This window comes from Trachypithecus francoisi, unplaced genomic scaffold (assembly GCF_009764315.1).
Source record: "Trachypithecus francoisi isolate TF-2019V2 unplaced genomic scaffold, Tfra_2.0 Lachesis_group20, whole genome shotgun sequence".
NCBI classification, from domain to species: domain Eukaryota; kingdom Metazoa; phylum Chordata; class Mammalia; order Primates; family Cercopithecidae; genus Trachypithecus; species Trachypithecus francoisi.
Window position 1 is genome coordinate 48,528,480 of NW_022681466.1, and position 18,603 is coordinate 48,547,082.

General features: G+C 46.0%; 1 protein-coding gene across 1 annotated transcript in view; it reads left to right on the plus strand.

Annotated features, from left to right (window-relative positions):
* LOC117067530 (acid-sensing ion channel 2-like) overlaps positions 1 to 18,603 on the plus strand; it is a 281,615-nt gene that overhangs the window by 207,210 nt on the left and 55,802 nt on the right. Inside the window, exon 3 of the mRNA XM_033184211.1 lies at positions 3,784 to 3,911. Coding sequence (XP_033040102.1) covers positions 3,784 to 3,911 — 128 coding nt within the window. The remainder of the gene's footprint in view (positions 1 to 3,783; positions 3,912 to 18,603) is intronic.

Consider the following 18,603-nt stretch of genomic DNA (forward strand, 5'->3'; position numbering starts at 1 on the left):
AAGGCATCTGCTCACACTAAATAAACCACACTCCTGGTGGAGTAGAAAGAGTGCTACATTAGAACTCAGGAGACCTGGCTTCTAGCCCCTGCTCTGCTCGTGACTTGCTGTGTGACATTGGACAAGTCACTTCCCCTTCCTGGACCAGATCACTGCCCAAAGGCAGATGACCTCAGACCTTTATCAGAATTTCTGGAAATGCAGATTCCTGGTCTCCACCCCAGAGTACCTGAATCAGAATTTCTGGGAGTGGATCCCAGGAAGCCTCACCCTAGCCGTCTAGGAGATTTTAACTTGCATTCTAGCTTGGGAACCTCCAAAGTGGATGATGTGAGGTTGCCTTAGCTCTAACAGTCTACATTTGGTAACTTAAGCTCTTAAGTTGGGTCTTCAACTCAACACTGTGCCATGCCCAGGAAAGGGAAGAGAGTGAGGCAGGGACTGGAGTGAGCTGCTCTTCACTACCAACCTGGAAAGCAATCTTCAGAGGGAAGCCAAGGGCAATTCTGGTAAGAAATAGAAAGAAATGCGTCTGGAGATGTGCAAATAGGGCTTTGGGGAAAGCAGGGTAGAGGATCTGGAACTAAAGTCGTGGTTTGACCACGAAGACACACTGATCTGCTGCTCAAAACCCTGCCCAAACTACCCAGGACTCCAGAAAAGGGCCTCTCCAGAGCACCTGCTTAGGAAGGCAATATGGCGGAGTCCTTGTCACCCCCTCAGCTCTGGGAGGGCTGTAGTCTGCTCGTAGCTGGATATCCTAGAACTGTGCTATCCAATAATGTTTCCAGTAGCCACATGGGGCTATTTAAACTTGAGTTTTAATTAATTAACATTAAATAAAATGAAAAATTCAGTTCCTCAGTCACACAAGTCACCTTTTGTAACTGGTGCCTACCATGTTGGGCAGCACAGGGAATACCACATTCCCATCTTAGCAGAAAGTTCCACTGGACAGCAGTGTTCTAAAGAGAGAAGAAACCTTACCTATCACCTGTTCCCACTCATGTTCATCCAGCCACTGGGTGTTTGTAAAAAACGAGGCTACTTTAGGATTTTACTCTTGGCTACAGCTACTGCTGCTTTCAGAATAAGCTAGCACCTCTTCCAAATCCGAACCCAGTTCGATTAGCCTTGGGCGGTTCTCACTAAGAGAGGCACACCAGGCCTGTTTGTTTTGCCCATTACTCATGCCATTTCTGACAGGAAGGCTTCATTTCTCATTTCACCTGTAAGCCACAGGTCCTCTCCTTTGAGCCTGTCTTACTGGCTGTAAGATTTCTTAAGCTCAGTTGTATAGCAGGCACACACGGCCTCAGCTAACTCTCGAAAACAAGTTCTGGCATCTCTCCTGTTCCCTCCCATGGCTCACTGAAGGAGCCTTCAGTTCCTCCCAGCAGGGGCATCCCTGTCATCCCAACAGCCCTCCACACTCACCCTTCTTCCCCATCTGAGTCTGTTTCTCAGGCTCCACACTCTCCTCAACCCCCGTCTTGGGCAGACTTTTGAAAACACAGCCACTGAAAGATGATTATTCAACCGCCTCCTTCCATCCAGTCCTCCCTCTCCTGAAGTCCTCCTCCCATATCTAAAAAGCTTCCTTGAGGCTCCTTTTGAGGGCCAGGCCCTGAGTTAGGTGACAGGGCCCTGGACTGAATAAGATATGGTCTCCTCTCTTGAGGAATTCACCATTGATGGGAGAGATTGACACAAAGCCACTGGCATCCAGGAGCATAAGGACAGGAGTTTGGACAGGGTGATGCTGTACAGAAACCACAGAACAATGACTGTACTGGAGAGAAGTGGGATGTGTTTGTAGATTGTCTGGATTCGCTCCCACTCCGTGAACCATATCCAAAAGAATTCCTGGCTGAGGGTCTCCTCGTCTAAATGATGAAAGCCCTGCCTACCCTTCCCTAGGGCCCTGTCTGCCTACTAGGCCTTTCTTTGCATGCAGCCCCTGGCCTTGGAATTCTCACCCTGCTCCAGACCCCTGCGCCTACCTCAGTCAATGGCCCCCACCCTCTCCCTAGGTCGTGCCCTTCCTATGGCTGGCCCCAGCCCTTCCTTCCCAGCCACTCTGTTCTGTACCAGCTTTAGTGTGTCCCCAAACCCCCCTCCCCCAGCCGCAGCCTGAGTGCTGACATGTCCTCCCCCTCTCCATCCCTGACCCCCAACCCCATCATCATCTTCTCTCATTCCTGCATTCATCCATTCTCTCCCCATTTTTTTCTTTGAGAACATTCCTTGATTTGGACTCTAGGCTGGCCTTGTCCATTCATAAGTGATTGAGGTTTAACCCATAAATCTCATTTTCTCATCTCTAATTCATTCATTAGGCATCTCCTGAGTGCCTGGTGTATGCCTGGCCCTATGAAGGAACTTTGAGGTCCAGAGAGACAGCCCAGAACTTGGCCTCAGGATGCTCCAGAGTGCTGGAGGAAACAGTTAAAGGCTCATCATGACATGCTATGGCAGGGGCTCCAGCGGGCAGATGTGGAAGATACAACAGAGCAAGGGAAAGAGTTGCTTTGGGTGGGGTTGGGGAGCTGAATCTTCGTGACAAGTGGGAAGATGGTCAGGTGGACAAGGTAGAAAGACATTCTGGGCAGAAGGAGATGCATTTGTGCAGAGTGGGGACCGGTGATGCCCAATCCAGGCAGCCCCGCATGGTGCCATGAGACAGAGGTGCTCAGAACAAGGCTAGGGAAGAGGTGGGTAAGGAGCCTGGGGTCCTTGGAAACATGGGAGGGAGTTACACGATTTACATTTGGAAAGCTCATTCTGCAGACTATTTGGAGAAGGTAAGACAGAGAAGGGGATCTGGTAAAGGCTTAAACAGTCCCATAAGTTCATTTTCCACCTATTGTGAGCACTAAACATTTAGGATGATGGCTCTGCACTGCCCCCAACCTCCCACTGCCAAGGGCCATTTCTTCTGCCAATGGAAAAAAAGAAGGAAGCTTCTCTTCTACTTGGCCATTGCAGCCCCAAGGGGAAACACCTTGGCATACAAGAAGGCCTTGCATTTTTATTCCACTGCTGCGTCATCATGTTTTCTTCCTCCTGATGTCCTCACCTTCAGCTCATGACTCAGAAGAAAAGTTAATCAATAAAACAAAGGAGTTTGACTCATTTTATAATCCCATTCTACAGATTTGGCAACTGAGGCAAGGAGTTGGCCTGACGAAGCGACCTGCATTTGTTTCCCATTGCTGCTGCAACAAATTACCACAAATGTAGTGGCTGAAAACAACACAAATTCATTATCTTAAAATTCTGGAGGTCAGAAATCCAAAATGGATTTCCCTAGGCTCAATAAAATCAAGGTTGTTGGCAGGCCTGTGTTCCTTTTGGCAGCTCTAGGCGAAAACTCATTCTCCCACCTTTTCCTGCTTCTAGAAACTACCTGCATCCCTGGGCTCATGGCTCCTTCCTCTGTCTTCAAAGCCAGCAGCATAGCATTTTTCCATTCCCTCTCTGACGGTGATCCTCCTGCCTCCCTTTCACAGGAACCTCTGTGATTACATTGAGTCCTACTTCCATAATTTAGGATAGTCTCTCCATCTCAAGAGCTTTAACTTAATCACACCTGCAATATCCCTTTTGCCGTGTAAGCTAACCTAGTCACAGTTTCCGGAGGTGGGGACGTGGACACCTTTGGAGGCCATTATTCTGCTTATCACAGGGCCTTTTCAGCATCCCTTTGAGCTTTTCAATCCCAGGACTCCATGAGCATCTGTTGTTACTGACCCATGGCTCTGTCCGTCTTTGTTCTTTCAGAGGAAACGACATTTGAAGCAGGAGTGAAAGTTCAGATCCACAGTCAGTCTGAGCCACCTTTCATCCAAGAGCTGGGCTTTGGGGTGGCTCCAGGGTTCCAGACCTTTGTGGCCACACAGGAGCAGAGGGTAAGTTCCCTGGGCTCCCTGGATTGATGGTCCTCAACCTCCCCTGACCCCCTGCAGAGGCACAAGGAGGAGAAATGGAATTCCTACTCGGTCAAGGGCTTTACTGTGAAACTGGAGAAAGGTGTTGGCTCACCTTCTTCACCAGTTCTCCTGTACCACCTGTTGGTTCCTAAAATTGGGCATGAAGGAAACCCGGCTCATTTTTCTTTTCACCAAGCTGGTTGGGTTTTTTCTTTTCCGGACCATTCTGTTACAGTTGACTTTTTGCACAAGTTAATTTAAAAATTGGCCAGGGGATGCTAAGGGAAACTGCTAACTAGGGTTTGATATGTTTCATCACTTGTGTTAATACAATTCAAAGCAGCCTACATAAAGAAAAGGGGTGGAGGCGTCCCTCTCCCATCACAGAGTTTAAGTGGAGCGAGCCCTTGTTACGTGGGCTCCTGCCTGCTCTCTTTGATAGAGCGCTGGGGAGGGGACCTCACCCGTCCAGCTGGGCCTGCTGCATCAATTCTGTCTGTGGGTGGAGGGAGGACGGGCACAGCCTCACGTCTGAAGTGAGTCTTACATCTCAAAAGGGAGACCTTCGCAAACTCTCAGTAGGGAGGCAGTCTCAAAGCAGGACTGCAGAGAGAGATGGACTCCGTTTCTTTCTCTTATCTCCTGGATACTTGTTGCCTGGTTTTCCTAGAATAAAAGCTGGAGAGACTGTAACTGGGAGGGAATCCTAAACGAGATCATCTAAGACAAGTTTCTGGTGGAGACCTTAGGCAGAGCTAAGTCAGTGAGTAGTGAAGGCACCTGCTCTGGGGTGTGGGAAAGGTAGACTCAGGGAGAACCACGACGGAGGAGCAAGGAAAGATACATGCACATAATGAATGAGCTCAGCTTGCTTTTAAAATGCAGATAGACAGGCAGCCTAGGTGAGCTGAGAGCCTGAGCTACTAGCCTAGGTGAGCTCCTGAGTAGTGTCAAAAGTAAACAAAGCTAGACATGGGTTGACATGGTGAGGGCAGATTTTAATCAATTATATACTTTTGCAATAGGGAAGAGGGTGCAGCATGAGCTGAATTCAACCCCAATTCATAGAGAAGGCCTGGGTGTTTCAAAGACAGAATGAGAGAGTGGGTAGAGGCAACAGCAAGGGCTTGAGCAGCAGAGTCAGAGAAGTAAAAAATCACAAAAAACAGGAAGGGGCTTGGGTGCTGGTCCCTGTGAAAAACATCTGGATTTGCTAACTGGTGCTTATTGCAATTAGTTAGGCTCCTACCCTAACTAGCTCAAATGTCATCTTTCATCTGGTACTGATCACAGCTGTTTAGCCATTTTATAAAGCGATATTCTGCATTAAAAACTGGTTGTAGGGCGGGGCATGGTGGTTCATGCCTATAATCCCAGCACTTTGGGAGGCCAAAGCAGGAGGATCGCTTGAGCCTAGAAGTTCAAGACCAACCTGGGCAACATCATGAGACCTTATCTCTATTTAAAAAAAAAAAAAAAGATTACTTAGGCATGGTGGTGCATGCTTGTGATCCCAGATACTTGGGCAGTGGAGGTGGAAGGATCACTTGAGCCTGGGAGGTACAGGCTACAGTGAGCTGAGATTGCACCACTGCCCTCCAGCCTAGGAGACAGAACTAGACCCTGTCAAAAAAAAAAAAAAAAAAAAAAAAAAAAGCTGGTCATAAATCTATATGTAAGCTATACTATTTTTACTCTCTGGGAAAGTGTTGATGGCGTAGGCCTCACAAACTGTGCCCTGTACACAATGCCTGGGCAGTTAATGAAGGCCAAGGTCAACCTTCACTGAAGCACATAGGGAATGGGATTGCAGCTTTGATGCAGGGACAGGAGGTGCTGGAAGGTTAGCCTGGCCTCTATGGGCTCCCAGAGACTGAGACAAGTGGTGCAAGCAGAAAAGGGGATATCCAAGGGCATGCAAGGTAGAAACCAAATGGTGCAACCAGGAAAATGTATTCTTGAGGACAAAGGAGGGCATGAGGATGGCAGGGGCAAAGTTCAAGGCTAAGGATTTGAGAGTCAAGAAGAGTGAGAACAACGATTATCCAGTAAAGGCATGCAGATGGACAGGCAGCCTAGGTGAGCTGAAAGCCTGAGCTATTAGCCTAGGTGAGCTCCTGAGTACTGTCAAAAGTAAACAAAGCTGGACATGGATTAACAGGGTAAGGGCAGATTTTAATCAATTATTTACTTTTGCAGTAGGGAAGAGGGTGCAGCATGAACTGAACTCAACCCCCATTCATAGAGAGGCCTTGGGTGTTTTAAAGAGAGAATGAGGGAGTGGGTAGAGGGAGCAGCAAGGGCTTGAGCAGCAGAATCAGAGAAGTAAAAAATCACAAAAAACAAGAAGGGACTTAGGTGTTGGTCCCTGTGAAAAGCATCTGGGTTTGCTAACTGGTGCTTATTGAAGTTAGTTAGGCTCCTACCTTCCCACAGAGACGGGGAGACAGGGGCCCTATATTCAGGTGTTGGCTGGAACAAACAGTAAATTCTCTTAGCAGCCTCGAGTTTTCTCAGGCAAGCACTTTAAGAGGGGATAGAGGCATTCTAGGGATGCGGTCTTGAGCTGTAAGAAACTATGCTAGTGTTTGTTCAAGTCTTCATAGGCCAACCAAGGGTGAGGCTTAGAAGAGAAGAGGGCCCAAGAGAGCGTGGCTAGAGTTTGGTCAAGGAGAGAAAATCGGTCAGCACTCCCTTCTGTTGTAGGAGTAAACCCACATCCCTTCAAAGAACCAGGTACAGGTTAGACTCATCAGTATGTGTATAAATTCTGTGACTATCTAAAAGTAAATTTTAAATTAGTTGTCCATGGCAAATCTGACTTTGTGGCTTGTTGAATGTACCTACCCCCACTATCATGAATTACTTACTTGTGTTGACATCTCTCTGCTATCTACATTGTTATTAGCAGGCAGAATAAGTGAACAGCATTCCTTGGAACCCAGTGTGTAACTTCTCCCCACCGCTAGTAAGGGGTGGAGAGGAGGAAGTTCTCTGTAGGCTGCTATTTTTCGTCAGCCTGAGAGATGTGCTTTTTCTCCCTCAGTCCTGGCTGATCTTCCATTAGTGAGATGGAAGAAATTTCTGGGCTGGGTGGGAAGTTGGAGCTATGACTTCTAGGAAGCCCTAAGTTTCTCTTTCCCTTCCCAATATGAAACATAAGGACTCCCCTTGGTGAGTAGGATGAGGAAATAGAACATATTCCCAGCTTTGGAGGGCAAATTCGCTGTTAGCTTTGAAGTGTATTCTCAGAAAATCAGCCCCATTCATGTCTGTATTTTCATGATTATTATAACTAATAAGATATTTGTTAAACATTTTACAGTCTTCAAAGCATTTCTGCATCATCTCATTTCATCGTTTCATTTATATTAATAGAGAAATACAAAAACACATCCCAGAGCTAAATCTAATAATACATTATATTTACATGTATATAAAAGAGCATATTCATAGGAAATAAGACTTGAAGGAAATCAGCCAAAATACCCACAGTGGGGGAATTATGAATGATTTATTTTCTTCTGTGGGCTTTCCGTCTCTTTCATGTTGTGACTTTGTTCTATTTATTCATACAGCAAATGTTTGCTGAATACCTACTATGAGTGAAGTGGTAGAGATAGAGCGATAAACAAAACAGACCCAGTCTCTGCCCTCACAGAGCCTGTAGATTAGTGGTTTCTTTAACAAAGGAAAAAATAATGTTAAGTCAAGTATATTTTGGGGATTTAGCCCCAGCTGTATGATCTCATTCTGCGAGTATGCAGACCTATCCAGTTGATCCTGGTCCTCAGACACTTCATTTCATTAATTGTTAAAAGGCATATTTGTGTTCACATTTTAACATTTCTGAAATAAGGATTTGTTTTACAATCAGTTAAGTCTTAAAATTACAATAAGCAGTGCTTGTTTTTCTTTCTTGGTTATACATAAAATCATGGTGCATCTTATAGTATATGGGATATCAATAAAATGTAGCAACTACATTGCTATCAATCCAAGATTCTGCTGCTTTGGCTCAAAGTTTAAGGAAACTGCAGGAAGGCCAGGGGTGACAAGTGGTAGGAAGCAGAAAGCCCTTTCCTGGAAGATTGGTGTGAATCATGCTAGGAAAATTGACTGCAGAGTAAGAGCCCTAAGAGGAACTAGTGGCTTAAAGGAATCCTACCATGAGTCTTTGTATACAGGGGAAAGTCTTTTTGCATGGTGAAAATTATCTCACCCATGCATAATTACACACACACCACACCGTTCCAAATGTTTTAAAATTTATGTTATTGTCCTAAAGAATATACTCTTGGGCTGCAACCCAGTCCAAAGATTGCTTTCTTAACCTGCATTTGCCCTAAAAACAAATAAGCAAAAGTATGCCTTGGCTGCCTTCCTAAACAAACTTGAGAAGTGCCCTGGTTAGCTCAGTTGCTGTAGAAGCCCCTGCACAATCCCAGGACCACCAGAGACAGGTAGCTGGATAATATGCTGGAAGCAGAACTAGAACCCTGGGAGGGGTAAAAGAATAACAACAGTTCCTATCAGTGGAGCACATGCCACCTGCCAGGCATTATGCAGGGACGCTTGAGGCGCATTATCTCATTTAATCTCCCACAACAACCCTGCAAGGGAGGTACTGATATCTCCACTTTCCAGATGACAAAACTGCGCGGTTAAGTAACTTGTTCAAGGTTGCATAGCTAAGGGAGCAGCAGGGTTGGGCTTCAAGCCCAAATCGGCCAGGTTCCCACACCCATGCTCTTTCTGCTCTGCCACACTGCACAGGTGTAACTCAGGAAGACTCTCTGGAGAGAGCACACAGGGAGCTAATCCAGGGAGAGACTGGCTGGCAGGCTGGTCTTTTCCCATCACAAGCCCAAAGAAATAAGGCTACTCGGTACTGTGGAGAACAAATCAACCTAGGAGCCCAGAGGCCTGGATTCTAGTCCTGCTGTGTCATGGGACTTTGGATAGGTCATTGCCATCTCTGGGCCTCAGTTTTTCCACCTGTAAAATGAGAGGATTCCATGAGACAACCTCAAATGACCTCTAGCATTCACCACCTGGGAGTCCCTGCCCCTCCTCACTTAAGGACACAGGGATCACCAGGAAGTTTGGCCGACAGCAGTTCTGCACCCACTCCCTGCTCTGTCAGCTGGCTGGGGATGCTCATAAGGTAAATTAGGACAAGGTTGTGAGACAAATGATCTCCCCAGCTCTGGGAGGCAGAACTTAGGCTCCTACTAGAGAGAAGCAGGAGCTGGGGTGGAGTCGCCTAAAACTCTAGGAGAGAGGCTCTGGCTACCCTCCTTGGTAGTACCCCTTCCTCAACCCACATCCACAGTGGTCACAGCACTACCCAACATAACACCCTTACATTCCAGGGTTTTCTGTAACTTACAAAAATCTAAACCCCTTAGAATGGCTCTGGAGTCCCTGCCCAGCTTGGCCCCTGCTCACCTCTCCAGCCTCCTCATCTGCCTGTGGTTGACCAGCGTGGACCCTACATGCCAATGATGCAGAACCATCCACCAAACACCCCATTCTCTCTGATCACTGCCTCTGTGCATCTGCTCCCTCTGTTCCCTCTGCCCTTCTTTGTCTCATCTACCTGGCAAAGGCCTATTCACATTTCCAGATACCACCCAAAGGTCATGGCCTTTAAGAAGAACTTTGCTGTCTTATCCTGCCACCTTCCTAGGAATAGTTAACTGCCCCATGCAACATTTTGTGCATTCATTTACTCCCTTAGCAAGTACTCGCTGAGCACTGAATGTGTTGGGAAAATTAAGATACGCAAGACCTGGCCCCTGTCTTGGAGCACTCACAGAATGAAGTGGGGGATTGGGCATTTTTTATCACACTCCTAAGGATACAACATTCCCATGTAGGCTTACTTCATGTGAATCACTGCTCCTGACACCTACCTCTCCAGAACTGCCTTCTTTTACCTCTCGCAACCCTTGTCTCTTATAGACTGGGAGCCCTCTGAGGGCAAGGATTGTGTCTTTTGGATTCTGTGGCCCCAGTGCCTTGCTTATAGATAAGTTCCATAAATGTGAGTTGTTGGAAGTACAACTGGATAATCAATCCAATGTTATACTCTAATGCTCCCCGCTGCCTCCTCAACTCACCTTTGCCAACTGTCCCATTAAAAATCTGCCCTGAAGGCCCTTCCTCTTGAGGCATTGAAGCCAGGCTGTGATGGATGATATAGTCATATCGTTTCTGGGTTAGACAAGCTAATCAAAGCAAAAGCTCATGAAAGGGGTCAGAGCTAGGGATATAGATCTGGAAGCCATCTGTGTAGATAACAGTGGATGAACAGATGAGAGAGCCAGCACAGAATTCTGGAATTCGGGGAAAATTAAATGAGTGAGCAAATATACGTGAAACTGCAAAGCTGGGATATTTATGCGGCATGGGGACAGGACTAAGCTGTCTTCAATGTTGATATCACCAATCAGACTCTTTGCTCAAACCATGATTATTTATTTATTTATTCATTCATTCATTTATTTTTGGAGACAGAGTCTTACTCTGTCACCCAGGCTGGAGTGCAGTGGTGCGATCTCTGCTCACTGCAACCACCACCTCCTGAGTTCAAGGAAATCTCGTGCCTCAGCCTCTGGAGTAGCTGGAATTACAGGCTTGTGCCACCACACCCAGCTAATTTTTGTAATTTTAGTAGAGACATGGTTTCACCACTTTGACCAGACTGGTCTCGAACTCCTGGCCTCAAGTGATCCCCCCACCTCTGCCTCCCAAAGTGCTGGGATTATAGGTGTGAGCCACCATGCCTGGCCTTCCAAGTCATGATTTGCTATCAGAAGCCTTTAATCATCTCCCACCCTCTCTTCAAAGAGCCTGGTGGTGATTCTTGTTTTCTAAGTGTTGATCCATGTATTCATCCAATATTTATTCAACCACCTTGCTTGTACTTCTCGGTGGTTCTGCGAATGAATCTAGAGATTCTGGGCAATCAGTTGGCCCATCATCCTTATTGTTCAGGAAATTTCCTGGAAATCATGGCCCTGGGTTTATATTTGACAGCCTCAGAAACACCTTGGAGAACCAGGGTTGAATGTCACTGCCCATAGGCATCCCACTCTCACCAAGAACCTCTTTCACTACCAGCTGGAAACCACCAGGAATGAGAAGGTTTCTATTCCACAACCTAGACTTTATATCACTTGAGCTGTATCTAAAGTGCCCTGAGAATGCCTACTGTCACACAACACCTTGCATCTAACTGCTGCCTTTCTAGCCTGTTTAGACTATAATAAAGGCAAATAAGAATACTTAGGTCTTGCCAGCCCTAGTTAGGTCTTTGGCAGGACCAGTTGGCTCCTACAGAAGCCTAAGCCTCTGCCTCTGGTGTAAGTTGGCCACATTTCCACCATTTGGAGGGAATCCCACCATGGCTCACAAGAAGAAAGTATCCCTCACCCCACCCCTAAATAAAAAGGCCCAGCAGCTTGGTGGGATGCCCGATGCCAGCTTTTGACAGCTCTTCTCAAGCTTCCAATTATAACTTCCTAAGTGCCTTTCAAAAGGGAAGACTCATTTGTCAATCTGACAGCCAAATCCGTGGTCCTTAATATCCATGTTTCACGGAGCCCATTAGAAATGGAAGCTTGCCCAGTTGGTTTTTCTCAAGGCAGAGGAGAGAATTTATTACACATGCCTTTAGTGACTTCCAAATGGCCAAAGATGGAGCCACATAAATATGGAAGCATCCATTTCCACCCCATCAAAGCACTGGAGAGGTGCCATGAGGTAAGATGGCCCGCTGTGTAGACATTGCATTCACATCAAGAGGGTACACTGTTTCCCATGAACAGCGCAAGAATAAGAATCAATTAAGCATCTGCTAGCTTAGCTACTTAATCACTTGTTGCCACTCAGCCTCTAAAGTAGCAATATCTTCAGATCCCCAGACGATTTTGCCAAGAGTAAAGCTTTCACCATTTTTTCCTGTACAATATGAGCTTAATTTTATCAAGGTGGACTTGACAGCAGAGGATGGGGGAGGAATGAGAAGGATTCTTCAAAGAATTGCTGATTGGCTAGGATGAGCTAGGTATTGTGCTTAGCACTGTTGGGGAATTGAAAACTGAATCCCATAAAAATATACTCCAGTCTTACGAGGACATAAAGTTATTCTTTATCTTACCTCCCCACTACCTTGCAGCCTCTTCCTCTCCTTGTCTTCCTAACAAAGAGTCACCAAAAAGTTCTCTATCTAGTCAGTCCCTGATGTCAGTTACACACAGTCAACTGCAGCCTGAAAATATTAAATGGAAAATTCCAGAAATAATCAGTTTTCAGTTGTGCACCATTCCGAGTGGCGTGATAAAATCTTGCACCATCCCACTTCATCCCACCCAGGATGTGAATCAGCCCTTTGTCCAGCGCATCCACGCTGCGTACATACACTGCCTACCTGCTGGTCACTTAGCAGCCATCTCAGTGATCAGATTTACCATCAAGGTACGGCAGTGCTTGTGTTCAAGTCACCCTTATTTTACTTAATCATGGCTCCAAGGAGCAAGAGTCATGATGCTGGCATATTGTTATAATTGTTCTATTTTGTTATTAGTTATTTTTGTTTATCTCTTACTGTACCTAATTTATAAATTAAACTTTATCAAAGGTATGTATGTATGTATAGGAAAAAAAACATGATACATATAGGGGTGGGTACTATCTGCAGTTTCAGACATCCACTGGTGGTCTTGGAACATATTCCCATGGATAAGGGAGGCCTGCAGTACTTGCTTATCCCTGCTTCTTCATTTCCCTTTTTCTTGCCAGTCCACCTCCAGCACGCCACTGAAACTTTTCTTTGTCAAGGTTGCTCATGAGATCTCTTTGGCTAAACCCAGCCTTTGTTGACAGGGATACTCCTCAGTCTTTGTCCCACCTGGTTTCTCACCAGCAGGTGGACTGTGGCCCACACCCTCCCTGAGACACTCCTCTTCACTCCTGTCCGGCTTCCTCTCACCTCCCTGCCCACTCTGCCTTGGACCCCTTCATAAGCAATTCTTCCACTGCCACCCCTTACCTAGTGGCACTCCGGGTTGCTGTATTGTCCTCTCCCAGGTTACAGCGTCCTTTCCCACCCCAGCCCGGACCTTTTTCCTGAGCTCCAGACCCAACATTCCAGGGGCTACCAAACTCCTCACTTAGAGTCCCATGGACATCCCAAATCAATAGTCAAAACTAAATTCATCCTCTCCCTGTCCCCACACCTGCACTTCATAATTGATGCTCCCCTAGATTCAAAACTCTGTAAATGGCGGGAGTGCAAATCCCCATTTGCTAGTTGTGGAACCTTGTTTCTCAGTCTCTTCATCTGCAAAATGGGGATAATGCTAGTTCCTACCTCAGAGGGGGACTGGAAGACTAAGTGGGTTCATACATGTAATACCCATAGAACAGTTGGCATACCATAAGTGCCTAATTGATGCTAGCTGTTATTATCCACCCCAGACACTACTTTAGTTCAGTTCCTTATGTTTTTTCACCCAGATAAGAACAACAACTGCCTCACTGGCCCCCCCAGTGCTCACTCTGTGCCTCCCCAGCCCATTCTCTGCATCAACATGACCGTTCTAAAACACAGCCCTGCTCCTCTCCCTCCCTCATGAACCACAGAGTGAAGTCCAAGAATCTCTTCATAGACCTCTCTAGTCTAGCTCCTGCCTCTCTTTCAGTGGCCTCTCACTCTACTCCCCCAGCCTCCCACACAACACCCCAGCGATATTAAACAGAGCCCTCCTCCCAGCATTGCACACTCTCTCCTCGCTCCCTCTGCCAGCAACACCCTTCCCACCCTTTCATCACCTCACTTGTATGTGTCCTTCCTCCAAGATTTAGTGCAAACATGGCCATACCAGAGTATTATGTAGAAATCTCTAGCATAAAATGTACACATTATAACCGTCTGTTTACTTATCTGTCTCCCCTGCCAGACTGGGAACTCTTTGGGGGTATGATTCCATCATACTTCTATTCTTTATATTTTACGTGGTGACTTACATATACAAGATGTTCAATAAATTGCATTGAATGAAATGAATGAATAAATAAATGTGAGAGAGAGGACTTTACCATGTCACAGCCTACTTGAGACCCATTAATGTCTTTCCCAACCCATAAAATAAAGCCCAAATTCTACCTCCTGGCTCCTGTCATCACCTTTTCCAGTGGTTATATCTCACTGCCCTTCAGCACCCAGCCCCCCTCATCTACATGCAGCCCCACATAGACCTTGAGCATTCCTCCTGTCCTACTGTCTGATCATCTCATATTGACATTTATTGATCACCTACTATGTGCCAGGCACTGTTACGTGTTAGGTTACCAGTGGACAAGACTAACCTGGTTCTTCTTAGAGCTTACAGGCCAGGGGGAGAGGTAGCCAGTCAATCAACCAATCAATCATGGAGTAAGAGCTATAGTTGGCTGGGTGTGGTGGCTCATACTTGTAATCCTAGCACTTTGGGAAGCTGAAGAGGGAGGATCAGGAGTTGGAGACCAGCCTGGGCAACATAGCAAGACACCATTTCTACAATCAATCAATCAAATAGAAGAGCTACTATTTGTCTGGTAATATGCCTCCAGTATACTGTAAACTTCTTAAGGGAAAAGATTAGGTCTTATAATTCTTAGATGGAATGGTGGATGGATGGAATATTGTGCAATGATCTCTGAGGGCTAACTTAAATAACTTACAGTCCATTTAAGTTCTGCTTAGCCTTCAGATATGGTGTAACTTAAATACTCTTTGAACACTAGGAACTAAAAAATAAGTCTTTTTATTGAGACCCAGGAAGAAAAGATAAGCTAGAAACGGTGCTGACATGGCAGCCCCCACCTGGGTCTACAGTGCAGACCCTTGGTGGTGGCCACCCTCACTAGCATCGCCAGGGAGAACTGGCTGCTCCTGCACCCACTCTGCACTGGATCTGACATCAAAAGCCGGCTGCTTATCTCTTGGTGACTTATTTCCTCCTTGGACCCAGGCAGAGGAAAGGAACCCTAATGTCTGTTGACTCACCTACTTTATCTTCCTCAGGAGACAAGTTAATAAATCAGACCATGCTTTGGTTGGTCCTGCTGCCCAGTGCCACGTTATCTTTTGATTCATGGACAGCTCACCGTCTGAACTCCAAATGGAGTGGCCTTGGTTTCTGACTTTTTTTAAAGGGGGAAAAACGGCCTATAGAGGACACTCCATGCATAGGCTAAAAGCTGTTGTATCTTTTTCTTGGCAACTGAGAAGTTTAAAGAATCACCAACATGTCTTTTAGAAATATCAACTATAATGAATGACTGAATATGAACAGTCTTACTGACTGTCACACTCCCTTGGCAAGGGTAAAGGAAGGAGGAGTCTGAAAAAGACATCTCTTTCCTGTTCTCCCCTCCTCCTTCAGGCTTGAAAACAACTATTGCCCAGCAATCACAGCTGGAGAAGTCCCTGCATTTGTTTATGTTGTGACAAACGGGCCGGACAGCCCCAGGAATCATTCTCTGTGGGCTAGTAAATCATAGTGCTTACCTGTTAGACTGCTCCATCCCCAAAACACTGCTGGCCCCTCACCCACTGAGATCTTTCCCTCTCTGTCTCTCTCCCTCTCTCTCTCCCTCTTTGAGTAATTAAAATGTTTTAATAGCAGTCAACTGTCTATTAATATAAATTTACCTAATAACACAAGGTATTTGCATGTCTTGCTCCATCCAATGAGAGAATACCCTTTGAAGACAACCGTTCTGCAGCAGCTAGCACAAACCTAACACTGTAAATCAATGAATGAATAAATGGCAGGCATAATCAATATTGGTTCATTGATTGCTCCAAACGCTGAAGCAGATCCTCTTGTGGAAGAAGAAATCATTCTGAAATGATAGTCATCACTCCCTTATTTATGTGCTATGTGTTTTGAAATAGGACTCAGAGTCCTTAAAATAGGGCCTTTGATGCATTTGGGTGACAAAGGACAGGAAGATGGCCTTGGGCCAAGGTCTGCAGGAGAGCCAAGGGGACCACAGAAACCACAGAAGAGACAAGCGGAAGGGGAGCTGCATCTCAGCAAAGAAGCCACCCATCTCTTAGACAGGGCAGCTGGGACAGCTGTTGAGGGGAATATCAACTGGTAGAGCCTCTGGGCTGGGGAGATGGGTAGGGATGTGGCACACATCCATAAAATAAAAACACATGCATTCCCTTCAACCTGGCAGTTTTACTTCTTAGAATCTGCCGTAAAGAAGTACATACTCATGTACACCAAGCAACATAGATAAAGATCTTTCCTGCAGCACTGTTTGTATGAGCAGAAATCTAGACACAACTTAAACGTTCATCAATAGAAGGATGATTACACTGAGGAGGGAAGACGCCTATGCATTTCCCCCACCCCCTGCAACAGTTAAACTGGGTAAGGAAGATTTGGAGATCCTTTGGGGAAAATTTCTAAGACATATTGGTAGGTGAAAAAAGCAAGTTGCAGAACAATACATACAATGTGGTCCCGTTCGTATTAAAAATACCCATACCCTAAACTATATATTTATAAATGCACGTGTATGCATATCAGCACACAGAAAAAGTCTAGAGTGGTGACTACCATACTGAGAGCTGCTCGGAGGAAGAGAACACAATTGAGTGTGCAGGAAGATTCTTCACTTTTACTGGATCCTTGGCATATTTATAAGTATAAATTTATGTATTCATATATTAATTGTGCAATTTCTAAGGATGTGCATAATGCAGCTATTTACACATATGTTTTACGGTTTGGACCCAACTCCTAATAGACAGACAGGCTCACATAAAGGAGAAGGGGTCCCGCCTGCTCCGTGTAGCCAGGGACAGCCTCCTCCCTGGACTGCCCCTGTAATACCTTCTTTAGTGGACAGCCTCCACCAGACCCTAATTCGGCTCCCAGCACCTGCAAGAACATAGCGAGAGGCCTGTGGTTCAGAAGTTTCCCTTTTTTGAAAAGCAACGTTTGAAAGAATTTTGTCTATTTTTGAAGTTAGAATTTTTTTTATTTTTTATTTATTTATTTTTTTTTTTTTTTTTTTTTAAATTACCGGCCGAGCGCAGTGGCTCAAGCCTGTAATCCCAGCACTTTGGGAGGCCGAGACGGGCGGATCACGAGGTCAGGAAATCGAGACCATCCTGGCTAACACGGTGAAACCCCGTCTCTACTAAAAAAAAAATACAAAAACTAGCCGGGCGAGGTGGCGGGCGCCTGTAGTCCTAGCTACTCGGGAGGCTGAGGTAGGAGAATGGCGTATACCCGGGAGGCGGAGCTTGCAGTGAGCTGAGATCCGGCCACTGCACTCCAGCCTGCGCGGCAAAGCGAGACTCCGTCTCAAAAAAAAAAAAAATTACCTGGGATTAGAGACCACAGTTCCTCCAAATCATTGAAGAGGGCAGGGCATAGGTTCTAACAGTTTCAGTCACCATGCTATTCTTCCATCCATGTAGGATGGATTTAATTAGCTCAGTGGATTAGATAAGATTCAATTAATTTGAATTGGATTGATTAGTTGCATTAGATTGACAGCCATTTTTAACTGTTCCTTAGCTCCTAAAATCACATTCTCCTCTTCCTTACTCAATGGCCTCAGTTTCTGGGCTGCATCACTGAGATGTCCTGCTCTCGGTTTTAGAAAGTCACATCTCCCTTCACTATAAAGACAGTGGGTTCTTCACTTCCATGCCTCTTGCTTGTTCTGTGTCTGTCACTGGGACTGAGACTTACTCCTGTCCATGCCCAGCACCTGTCCCAGTGCTCAGGACACAGTAGGGGCTCAGATGCTGTTTGTGGAATTGAAGTGAGCCTCCAAGTTTCCCCCAAAAGCCCTGATGGGAACCAGCAGAAGGAGCAGACCAGCAGGGGAGGGGATTCTACCTGGGTGTCAGGCTGCCCTGATGTCAAGCATCACAACAGCCTCATCACTGAGGCAGCTGCTTCTGTGACCTGAAGGGGTGATAATGAAGACCGTCTCACCCCTTTCCTGAATGCATTTCTGGTGGTTCCTGATGGCAGAGGCTGGAGAGGAATCCGGGCTTAGCCGTATTCAGAACCTCAGTGAGGAGGACAAGCAGGGCTTCCACCTGTAGTAGTCCGTTTCACACTGCTAATAAAGACATACCCGAGACTGTATAATTTATAAAGAAAAAGAGATTTAATGGATTCACAGTTCCACGTGGCTGGGGAGGCATCACAATCATGTCAGAAGGTGAAAGGCACATCTCACATGGTGGCAGTCAAGAGAGAATGAGAGCCAAGCAAAAGGGGAAACCCCTTATAAAACCATCAGATCTCATGAGACTTATTCACTACCATGAGAACAGTATGGAGGAAATCACTCCCATGATTCAATTACCTCCCACCAGGTCCCTCCCACAACGCGTGGGAATTATGGGAATTACAATTCAAGATGAAATTTGGATGGGGACATAGCCAAACCATATTACCGTCTCTCAGAGGGGACATGGCAGTGGAGGTGACCTCACTCGGTGGAAGACTTTCAAGGAATCATAACTGGTATCAGACCTGTCATGAGGAGGCCTCTGTAACATCCCTCTTCACATACCATCACAGTTCATTGAGTGGAGCCACCACGCTCACCGGCATAACTGGTACAATTCCTTGAA